This window comes from Gallinula chloropus (assembly GCF_964237585.1).
Source record: "Gallinula chloropus genome assembly, chromosome: 1".
NCBI classification, from domain to species: Eukaryota; Metazoa; Chordata; class Aves; order Gruiformes; family Rallidae; genus Gallinula; species Gallinula chloropus.
In genome coordinates this window covers 99,630,241-99,642,803 of record NC_140085.1, presented here as the reverse complement: position 1 = coordinate 99,642,803, position 12,563 = coordinate 99,630,241, and the positions used below count along the sequence as shown (strand labels likewise).

General features: G+C 40.0%; 1 protein-coding gene across 1 annotated transcript in view; it reads left to right on the top strand.

Moving 5' to 3' along the window:
- The window catches only part of GABRR3 (gamma-aminobutyric acid type A receptor subunit rho3), a gene marked incomplete at both ends in the record, with an annotated part of 41,457 nt that overhangs the window by 18,658 nt on the left and 10,236 nt on the right, over nt 1–12,563 (top strand). Inside the window, 3 exon segments of the mRNA XM_084279575.1 lie at nt 1,996–2,108; nt 11,084–11,151; nt 11,807–12,030. Of these exon segments, the coding sequence (XP_084135701.1) occupies nt 1,996–2,108; nt 11,084–11,151; nt 11,807–12,030 (405 nt within the window).

Genomic DNA, 12,563 nt, shown 5'->3' with positions numbered 1-12,563 from the left:
TAGGAAGAAGTTGTAATAGATGTATCATAGCTTCAGCCTGCTTCTTCCAGTGAAATCATTGGAGCATCAAGCAGGTATTTTCCTTGGCATGTCTGATGACAAATACCCTAATGCTTCTGAATTCTTCACTGTGCTGTGGCATGATGTAGATAATCCAGTACTTTCTCTTATGCTGGTTCCCAAGCAGCAGAATTTCCTCATGTACCTACAGCAGAGCATTGCAGGTGTTCAGCCCTGCCACCCATCCTACTCTGACACAGGCTTGCTCTCTGGGGGTTTCAGCGCTCTGAAGCATGGGGTTTCACTTTAGCACCCACAGAATTTTCCTATTCAGAAAACTAAAGTCATTATTTGAAATGCCTGATGGGCATTCTGATTGCCCTGATAATTTGGCTCAGACAGCACTTCCAGATACATTCAAAAACACTCAGGCAAATTAATTTGATCAAGCCCAATGGTTCTGAACAGCCCAGCAGCCTCTACCATAGCATCTTAAAATGTAAATTCTTGGTCTTCATTATGAAGAAAAAAGGTCGGGGTGAGGGTGGGGAGGAGAGGAAAACAAAGTAAATACATGTGCATACATTATCCTAAGGTATTTCATACCTTTTTCTCAAACAGTGTTTGACTACAGGGCACATCTTCAGAACAGATGTCTATCATTCACTCTAAAGTAATAATTAGAGTTGCTGGCAGCAATGTCGCAGAGAATCACAGAAGGTGTGAAGCCAGTGATGTCTAGGGAGAGTCACTTGCCTGTGGCAAAGCAGCTGTATTTAAGTCATTCCTATAGATATATATATCTAACCTATTCTTAAATAACCTGAGTGAAGAGTCTCACAACCTGCCCAGGCAATATATTCCCATGTTTCACTCTTCTCACCACGAGAAAGCTTTTCTTAACCCATAACACAGATCTCCCTTGTTGCCACAGCTTATCCTACCAGGGAGTGGACATGGAGCAAAGGACCCTCTAAAATCCCATGATGTGTTCTGAAGGCTGTGATGTGTTCCTCTCAGTCATCTTCTTCTAAATTAAACCACACAGGGCCTTACAGTCTTCCCGTGCTTTTCCTGAAATGGGAGCCCAAAGCTGAACATAACTCTGCAGCTCAGGCATGGCTAGTTCTGTTGCTACCTGGGGTCAGCCACTTACAGAATGGCTGTTTAGAGCCCAGGTTCATCTGCATTGCCTTTGTGCTATGCAGAGGCTCAGATTTTAAGTAATAGAAATGAAGGAGATTTAAAATTGAATCCAATTACTTACTCAGATAGTAATTAATATAGGTGGCAAGAGGACAGTTGGACTAGGTGATCTTGGAGGTCTTTTCCAACCTTAACGATTCTACGATATGTGTGGTGTAGGGAAAAATGCAAAGACAAGACTCTTGATCCAAAAGAATGCTGCATGTCTGAGCTTCAAATAAGGGGATGAGTTAAGGGCTAACTTGGCTAAATATGAATGATATTTAAGAGGATCTCAAAGAACCAGTCCTTGGATCCAGGACTACCAGTTCCTTGGTCCTTCTGAAAAAGTATTGACTCACTTGAGCTTCTAGGGGAAGAAAAGAAAGTAGTTGTTTCTGTACTATGGATAATGTATGAAGTGGTTTAAAACTATGAATACATGGTGTTATTTCAAAGTCTGATTTACAAGTGGTTATGCGAATAATAACCTTTTTTCTCACAGCTATAATGTCTTACATAATGATAGACACAGTCTCTGAAGGGGAACTGAAGAAGAGCTAGATGATCTTCCTGGGACTTTCTATGTATAATTGGTGTTCCTCATGGACCTGGACACTCTCACACCTGATCTCCCCACATTTCCCAATATAACTTTCTCCAACTTTATTAGCATTGTTGTTGCCTTTATCATACCAGATTCAAAGTCCAATATTCTTGGGTCCCTGCTTCATCTAACTGGCACTCTGAATGTCAAGCAGAAAAAACAAATATGAAGTTGCTTCCATTTTATTTTTTTTTTAAACATAGCAAACGAGAAATTAAAATGAGGAAACTTGACAGCACCAAAGTACGGCCACTTAAATCCGAGCAGCTTCTTCGCATAGAGGACCATGACTTTGCCCTGAGACCTGGATTTGGAGGTAAGTGGCACATGCTTGCACTCTGCTGCAGTAGCTTATCCTCCCTCTAGAAGTTTACTTAAACTCTGTCCAGCAGTGTCACTTAAAATTGAATGTCAGACTTAATTGCAGCTCACCTCTTTCATTGTAGTGCAGGACATGAAGAAGAAATCCAGAAACACTAGAATGCAAGGGACTTCTTTGTGTTTAGCATATCAATAGAAGAAACTGTTCAAATTGTCACCTTTTCAGAACTAATTAAAAAAAATTAGAATAAGATACTTGGAGAACAGTGATTAAGGTATACCTGTAAACTGCATAGTCTAGTAGCAATTAGCAAATTACTTAGTAATCAAATTTGTTTTGAGAGATTGAAATGAACCAGCAATTCCTAAATCTGTCTGCACTGTACAAAATTAAAAAAAACTACCCAAAGGTCTTCAGTTTATTACCATGTTGTTTCTGTGTTGTTGGGTACTATGATGATTATTTCTTCATTTAACTAAATTGTGGTTATCCCCTAATTGCGGATAAAGGGACTTTTCAATGGGATGCCCACTGTTGGGATTCAGTTTTGACTCTCCTTCATGAAAGGTAAAATGAGAAAGCTGCCCCACTAATAAGCTTTGTCTGACCCTTTGCGTCACCGGTTCCGTGTTAATGATTCATGAAAATAGACTGAACTGCTCTGGATTATGGAGCCAGAATAAAATATCTGAGGACTGATAATCAGCCATCTAAAGAATCATACATTTGGGAGACTAGCTGAAGCCTGTGGAGCTATTCTTGTTGGCACCAGCTGCTGGAGCTAGAACCTGGCAAGCATGCCAGGAGGAAGACCTGGAGTAAGAAGAGCCTCTCTGGATGCACTAGGAGAATATGAAAGAATTTCTTGTGACCCTAAAAACTCTGTCTTGTCAGAGAGCAAAAATCTTCCTTGATTTTGAACAGTAGTTGAGATACATATGTTTCTTGACAGCAAAAGTTAGAATTACCTCTTGCCTAATACCTGTCTGATCTAACAAATATTAGTCTGGACATCATCTTATTCCTACCTGCTTTGTCACACAAGGAATTTAAATTTTGGAAAGTGTCATCTAAGAAAGGAAGTAGCAATTCCATGAAAGCAAACAAGTTTGGTGTGTACTTTATCGCTGGATCATCCCAGAAAGCAATACTTCTGATGTACATAAAAGCAGTTTTCAGAATATACCCTACAATCTGGCACTTGTAATTTTCCACAGGCAGTGAGGATTTTTTTTTACACCCAGCAAATCTGTACCAGGCTTTTTCCCCTTGTCCTTTTATTTTCAGATGACTAGTCATAGAGCCCATTCAATTCCTATTGAAGCCAGCTGTAGTTTTTCCACTGACTTCATTGCACAGGCCTCTCAGTAATGACATTGCCATGGGTATGATTTCAGCTGTACTTATGTCTTTCATAAATAGCTTTCAGCAGAAGAGTGCTTCAGCTCTGTTTCTCTTCTATCATCCACGTGCCTTAGTGGCAAGGGACGCACTTTTTTCAGTCAGATCCAATAGCTCAAATTTTCAAAACTCGCTTAATATGTGGAATACATATGCATGACAATAAAACATAGATCCAGGAACATTTTTACAGCACACAGTGAAAAAAATCTTAGTCAAATGAATGTTCATCCCAAATTCATACCCCATCATTCCTATCTTACCACCCAGTACAGTGATGTTGCAGTGGTAGCAATGCTTTGTTTCTCACAAGGGGCAGGCTAATAAGGCAGCAGCAGAGAGTTAGTACACAAAAGTGACCTCGTCAGAGGACAAAACTCACCAACCGAATCATGGGTATGAATAATATACCCAGAGTTTTTGCATGACAGCAGAGAGGGCATTTGTGTTTCTCTGAGGAGTGTTGATAATCAAGTGTGCAGCAGAAGGAAACTTAACTAGAGGAGAAGATGAAATCATAGACACCGTTACTACAGTCATTGCCACCACAGTCATAACATAGCCCTGAGCTGCATGAAGACTTACAACACCGTGGCTTTATGTTTTTAAAGCAGGTGAAATTTTGGGTTATTTTATGAAATCTAATGAAGAATTTCAGCACTGTGATTCATGAAGGGCTTGTACCCTCCCATGCCACAGTGCACAATTTATTCAGCTCAGCACAATGCAGCAGTTCACAATACTGAAAAAAGAACCGGGGCAAAACAGCTGGGTGAAAAACAAGCATTTAAAAATTATTCTTCATCTTTAGAAGAGAGACATTTTTTTACCCTCTCTATACCTTGTTGTGATTTTCTGGGTATGTCAGGGAGTTAGAATGACAGATTTTGTTAATCTAGATCCACTGTGCCCCTTTGCCTGAGAAGGTCAATCATTCTTTGTACTCGTTTGGGAGAAAAAGCAGCTGGAAAATTCATGCTGTTTTGAACCTGCTGGACAGCTCTCAGTTCAGGGAACCCCTAAATCTAAATCTAGTTCCTTTGATTTCATTTAGCCCCACACATCCAAAGTTAATGAAGCAGACTACAGGACCCAGAGTATTTCATATTTATAATTAAGTAACAAAGGAAAAAACAGAGTGAGCACATGCCAAATTTGATTTGTAAACTGAGCAAATGCACACAGGAAAAAAATCGGGGGAAATGAATGTAGAACTGTTGGATACAGATGCTACCAGCTGCTGCAGTGTTACTAGAAATCATTGTGACTTTGCTCCCCACAACTGGTTGCTTTCTCATGAAAGCGGAGGTAAGAGATCCTGGGTTTTTTACCAAATAATCACAACTCTGCTGTAATTTATGTAAGTATATTTTGGCATTCTTCTGCTGATTGCAATGGCATTCCAGCTGCACAATTAAAATTTGACTCTGTTGATTTTAAAATTTAGTCCTGACATTATCCATTTATTACCAGATTAGAGATCAAAGTCTGGGAAGCATACTGTGTCAAGATGAAGCTAAACCAGCAAGCTGTTAGCAAGCTGTTTCTACAGTTTTGCTATAGAAATATTACTCTGTCTGAAATTCATTATACGGTGAGGCTGAGTGAAGCAAACCAATAATTCAGTACACCCAAACATTCTTTAAAATACTAAATTTATGTTGTTACATTGCACTTATTCCCAAACCAGGCTCATTGGTTGTTTGTGGGGGCAGGCACTGGTATTTTTTTTTCCTTTCCTGTATTTTACTTGTTTTGTTTTGTTCTGCTCTGTGATGTCATGGTCCTCTTTTGTTTGCAAGTGTCCAATAGATGGACCCTCGCTGATGCAAACAGATGTGGAGCAGCATAGTGATTTGCATAATTCCACTAGGCATTGGACTAGGAGGAGCACGGATATTCCCTTTGTTTAAACAGTTTTACCAACTGCATCAGTGCACACTGTAGGAATTATGTGTAGTCCTTGCTGCTTCCAGAAGCACTGATAAAGGCCAGCAGATGGGCATGTTAGTGGTCCTACAATGGTATAATATTGCTTACCAGCTCTGGTGAGGCTGTCTGTCTGCACAGGTCCTACCAAAGGAAACAAAAGACAGTCAGTAGACCCATAGTCAGGTCTTTTCATTACTTACATGTTTTTCTACTGCTATGGACTGAAGTACTTCAACTGATTTTTTAGTAGCCCTATAGACTCTTATTCTGTGAGAATATAGTTTAAGTTTGAACTGGAGAAAAAGCAAGAAATCATATGGCCAGCCCTGTTTGGAATGGTCATCCCCATGTTTTAAACTCAGTGAGAAAGGGTGAGCACGGGCAAATATCAGACAATGAGCAGAGACTTCTAGCAGCTCAGATCCAAGGGCCATGATGCAGGCTACCTTAGCAGCCAAAACTGTGTGCTGAGCGTGGTGTTAAAGTGAATCCTTAGGCATCCTTTAAAGTTACTTTCTTTTCTACTACACATCTATTTATCTATAGCCTATTATTTTCTGAGTTACCTGGTTTCGAAGTACTGCCAGAAGTCATTAGTGTGAGCAACACCCTCCCACACACTCTGAACTACTTTGCAATCTAAAGATCATGGAGCCACATGATCATTGTCACCGTGTACATGCAAGTTCTCATTGTGTAGTGTGTATCTGTACATCCAAGTATGACAACTCAATTTTTCTTTTACATTGTCTTAAAGACCTGTCATATCCTATGCTAGCAGTGCATTAGTTAAAGACATTTTAAAATTGGTTCTCTCTGCTTTCTCAACCAATATAGAGGATGCTAACATTAGCTAGCAATAGAAATGATGGAAGAAAATTCAGTATCATTTGGCTGGTCAAGAGGTAACAGCCTTTCCAGACAGTTTGGCACTTCAAGTTGCAATTAAGCATGTTCTTACTTCCAAATTTCCAGAGGATCAGACATCCTATTAGCTTTCATCCCTTTATGCTTCCTTCCTTCTCAAGTCAAATTAGTAACATTTAAATTAATCTGAAGGTAAAGGGGGAAAAAAAAGAAAATAGGGCCTGATTAATGTTCAAAGAATGCTAACATTCTAATAGCTCTTTGCCACCGAGCTGTTTTCTTGTCTGCACCACAGTCCCCCCGGAAGGTCAGAAATACCTTCTCACCGTGGCAGAGAAGACTCACTCTGATGAAAGTCAAATGGCTTTTTCTTGTGGGTTACTGGAAGGAATAGCTGGAGTCCAGAACAGGAGGGAAGTATTATGATAATTTCTAAGACCTCTAATAGGGTCTTTCTCCTGGGTTTTTGTTTCTCTGATGTTGCTAAGTCTTCCATTCCAAGAGCTGACTACTGCTCTTAGCCGTCCACCTTCATTTCTCAAATGAGAAAGAAAGACACAAAACAGTAGCAAGAAGAAAATACCATTGTCAGTAATTCTGTTTCACTCATTGCCAGAGGAGAGTAAATGCATCCACATAGCTTCACTTCCCTGGGGCTTGTTTGCATTTCTATCTGGTTTGCTTTCTTCACAGGCCCACAAGCCCTTTTTAGAAGAAAGCACTCCTATAGACCTTAACCCTTCTCCCGTCTCTGTCTCCTACTGTGAGCTTTCTCTAGACCTAGGGGTTTTTTTCCCCAGCATACACTGTTACAAAGACAACTGGGATACAGTGGCTGGTTTTTCTAAATTCAACATTTCCCATATGGAATTTCAGGTGCAATCTGCTGCATGTTCAAATGTCTGACTATCACAAAAATCCTGTAGAATTCAGTCATTATTACTGTAGAAATTGATCCTCAAACATTCAAACGCTATCCTTTTTATGTAATATCCCTTTTAAAAAGGGTATTATAGAATTTGCCTGCTGCACTAGCTATTAAAAAAATTCTGTGCTCATGAAGGAATTCTTTCACTATGTTTAAACCTTTAAAATAAGAGACTGGAAATGGCTTGTGTGAAGATAAACCCATCTGAAAACAATTCTATTTTTTTTTCCACTGAGGAGTAATTATCTTGAAAATCTGTGGAGCCTCCATTGTGAAAATCACTAATCCCTCTAAAATAATGATTTGTAGCAACGCTCCAGAAGCAACTGAAGCTGCTCAATTTAATAACAAAATCCTCTCTGCCATCCCCAGTTTTGTCAAACTAGGAAATAAAAAACACAGCTTTGCTCTGGTTACATTTTTTTCGAAGTGAATTTGATGATGTTGCCTGATGGTCAGTCAGAGATTGAAATTCTCAATAAACTAGGGAGAAAGCTGTGGTGCAGACACAGAGGTGGACGAATCACTATTCCAACTGGTTTAGGATATTTTCCAATGCTTATAGAAACGCTCTTTTTTAGAATCATCTAATCGTGGTAAAACAAATCCAAGTGATGAAGAAATTACAGTTCTCGGCAATGTGTTCCCAATAGTTAGTTGTTGCTGTTCTAGTGCAGTTAATTTTTCATCACAGAAATAAATGTTCCCAGAAAACAACAAAGCTCAGAAGGTCTCGACCAGAGTAAGGTCGAACCCTCTCTCGTGGGGGGGGGCGGGGGTGGGGGTGGTGGTGTGAGTGACAACAGTATGAAAGTGCTTCAGAGTAGGAAAGTGAACTGCCCCTTGAAGCGACTGGGGCTACATATAGGTGCAGTGATTAGTGTCTTTATAATATACTCACATTTGTTGCCACAGTGGAGTCAGAATAAGGAGAAAATCTTGGCAGCTGCTGTGACCCATCAATAATAGGTCAGGGCTGGGGTTAGGGGATGTGGTTTAATAATTGTCTGTGGTGAACGCTAAACTGAACAGTATTTTCTCAAAGCAGCATGAGCCTTTGGCCTTTCCCCAAATAGAGAACAGGAATCTCTTTAATAAGCCTGTTTCAAACTTGGAGCATTTCTACTTAATCAGGAATTAATTCCGCTGTAACAGTTCCTTTTTTATTTATTTCACTTCAGAACCATCCACTGTGCTTCTGGCCATAGCTTTCGGTCTCCTCTATGCTATTTGGTATCCCCACTGACTTGACTTTATAATAGTTCCTAACTTAGTGCGAGCTGCTGTGTGCATGTAGTCAATGTAACCATAAGCTGCCACTGATTTCTTGTTCTGTGATCAGTTTGTTTATATCTGCCCAGAGGAGGTGAATTATTGACTGAAACTGTTGCACTGGAATAGTGCTTGTTGGGGTAGGAACTTGTAATTTCTGCAAATCCCAAGAAAGTATTAGGCCAGCCATCATCACACTTTAAGCAGCTGTCTCAACAAAACGCTGCCTCACTACACATAGTGTATGTGTACTGAGAAAGCCAGTTGTTCTACTCTGCACACCGTTTGTGGGTAGCTCCTTGCCTGTTTGAAGAATGTTGACATTTATTTGCTTTAGACTTGTCCGAGACTCAAAAACTGGTAAAGCCACTGTCAGCTTTGGTACTGCTCGTGCTCCTAGGCTGGAGCACTGTGCCTCTGCAGGTAGCCTGCTCCCTGAGCCACCCTGCCTTGTGTGCAGCTAGCTGGGAGGTCAGCTCTGCGCTGTAAGCTTGTCCTGTTTCATCATGCAAATGAGGAGCTCGATAGACAACACCTCATCTTTCTGCCGTGTTTGCATTTAAGTGATATGTGATGCCATTTGTGAAGGGTGTTCACAGCATGTATAAATCCCACGGCCACTTCAACTTAGGCTAAACCTGCCTTGAACTTACCAGATAGTATTCCACTGAAACCCAAACTGAGATGATGACTCCACTCAGATTGGAAATGGGCATTTTGGTACCAGTACTCGGTACTAGTTGGTATTTAGCAAAAATAAACTATTTGTGTGGTGTGGTCAAAACAAAGACAAGAGGTGTCTGTCAACTGGTTTATGAGAGGCCTAAAATTTTGTATAGCTTTGTGTGAAAAAGCCTGGCTGGATATGTACACTGATACCCTCGTGCATCAGCTTCTCTGTATCTACCTCCTGCTGCCTCTGTTCTCCAAAAGAAGCAACATTTTCCCAAGTGCTGCCTAGTGTTTGGCTAATAAACTAATTATCTGAACTTTGCTGTCTGGAGTCCTGAATTTTGATTTGAGCTTTGGCCAACAGACTGAGAGAAGCATTCCTCTCAGAGGGAGACACAATTTCTGAGCCAGACAGCACAGCTCTTGTCAGTGCAGAAACACGCTCCTGGGTGCCCTGCTAGCACGTCTTACCTGCCTTTCCCATGCAGAAGGCATCTTCATCTGTTCCGTGCAGGGTCAAACCCTTCATTAAGAAATACAAGTCAAATCAAGACACTACAGAGCCAGATTTAAAAATAGCTCAAAAATAGTCCAAGATCTCTACTGGTAAGAACTGGAAGCAGCTGTGTAATCCTCGAGGGCTGCTATTTTAAGGATAATTCCAAAAAGAGACACAGCATTGTGGCTGGTTATCAGGAGAGTGATTATTTCTGGACCGTTTTGACTTGACACTGATAAGAGGAAATGACAGAAAAAAGAGAAAGACAAGTTAAAAAACCGTCTGCCATCTCCTGCTGTTCAGACTTCCTTGTACTCATGTTTTGTAGTGGGTTATTTTAAATATGTACTGTAAAAATATTGTAACTGATTATTTTTAACAAATGCAATTGGAATCCCATGTACAATGATTACTATTGATTTTCATGCCAAATGGAGAATATTCCTTGGGAGGTGTGTGTGTATACACACATATGCACATACACCCCTCTCTCTCCTCTCCCTCCTCTTTAAGGAAGTGATTAGACAGTTGCTCTCATGGAATGACTTGCTTGCTGAAAATGACTCAGTTAAGTAACCCTGATAGAACTAGATCCTTCATTCTAGATACTGTACATTGAAGAGCCCAGAAACAATTTTATATTTTTCTGTAACTTTTAATTGATCTTTAATCACTTTAGTGCAAAAAAGCAAATATTGTTTTATAATTTGTTCACTCAGATCCCATTGTGTTATAAACTCACAGCCTTTTTCAGCGGCGTGAAATAGTGGGGCGGTATATAAAATAAAGTCGTTAGTGCAGTTGGCTGTGTATTGTACTTGATAATAAATTGTGTACTCGGTGATACTCCGCAGTCCATCACAGATTCATGCTTAGTATGCATACAATTTTTCCCTTATGAGGTAGCAAGCAAGCAATGCTTTTTCACAAATATCTTTGCCAAACTTTAAATAGTCAAGTAACTAAAGGTAATTAGGAGGCGTAACAGATATTTTGTTAATAAGTGTGAGAATTAGCACTGGAACTGGGATAGCTTTGCAGCCTTTGATGTGTTTAATATATTTACACAGCTCCTCCCTATGACAGTTCTAAATAGCACTCCGAGCAGTTCATTAGCTTTGTCATCACAAGGAAGCTGTCACTGCTGTCCAAGCTGCAACGCCAAGAACAACTGGTCTGGCTGCAAAAAGATCACTGAAGATTTTGTATTGATTGTTACAACTGTTCAGTGTTGGGTTTTACTTTGTTGCCATGGACTGCCACAGTCAGGTTACTAAGGTGGCCAGACCATAGTGAATGCTGGGATGGGGTGTTGTCTGTATGCTGCTAATGCACAGTCTTCCCTTTAAAAATATGTATTTACACTCCTCATCACTCTCTCATTCTGTTACATTTAAGGGTCACCAATACCCGTGGGCATTGATGTGCAGGTGGAAAGCATTGACAGCATATCTGAAGTTGACATGGTAAGTTGGTTAGTAGAACCAGCATAAAGAATTTCAGCCAAAATAATGCAGTTAAAGAAAGCAAACCCTTAAACCCCTTGCCTTGAAACATGCAAGTCATTCTCATTTAAACTAGGGAGTGTTCATAAATATACTAGTCTAGGCCCCCCCCCTCCTCCCCCCCCAATATTTGTACAAAATGTACAGATTAATAGATTTTACAAATTGACCTCATGAAGATCTCAAAATTACTCCCTTTGTAAAGGAACCACAGCCGATTCTGTGAAAAGCCAGTGAAGATTTCCAAAGGAAATCCCTTTCTTTTTCCCTTCAGTTGGTTTTAAAGGTTCTTTTTCACTTTACTGGTGGCCCAATCCAGCAGAACACTCAAATCTGTAAAAGTTGTATCTAAATATAAATGAAGTATGAACATCAGACTCAGATGCCAGTGATAAGGCCAGCAGACAGTACCTCAGAAGTAGTTCCAATCTATATTTAAACTCATTGAATGGCATTTGATTCCCCTCATTGAGGATCCTCCAGATAATGACCAGAGAAGAAATTGATCCTTTGCACGTGCTGATTACTTTATACAGTTGATTACTTTATACAGTTTTCTACTGTATGTAGACAAAACAAGCATTGTCTCTCTCTTTTTTTTTTAATAAAAATGAAGGACTTCACCATGACGTTGTATCTCAGGCATTACTGGAAGGACGAAAGACTTTCATTTCGTAGCAACAAAAACAAAAGTATGACTTTTGATGGAAGACTGATAAAAAAGATCTGGGTACCTGATGTGTTTTTTGTACATTCCAAAAGATCTTTCATCCACGATACAACAGTGGAAAATGTCATGCTCCGAGTCTACCCTGATGGCAATGTACTCTTCAGTCTACGGTAAGAACAATACTCTCTTATGAGAAAATGCAGGACTGCAATTGCAGACCAACAGTCTGTACAGAGAGAAGTTACTGGAAATACTTGCAGTTAAGATTTTGATACTGGATTGGCATTAAAGCTCCAGCATCAGATACTGCTGATGCATCAGATACATCGGTGACTGGTGTGCCAGTGGGAAAATACATTTAGGATTGATAACATAGAGATAACATATTTTTCTATCATTCCTATATTATTTTCAGTTGCAGGATGAGGGCAGTTTTTCCATCTGTTGTAAATAGCTCTGAAGTTTATCAAGTGCTAATTCATTGTGAGCGGGTTTAGCAATATTGCAGTTGCTTTACTGTTGAGTACCGCAAAGCCCAAAATTATTAGCAAAGAACAAATGTGGCTTTTCTCACCCTGAGTCTTTTACAACTGTCTCAGGTATTTTCACTTTGGGATACCCTTAAACTTGCCATCAATACTAATCGGGGCTCCAGATTAATATGAGGGCTCCAGGCATGGAGAGCAGATTATTGGTGCTGACA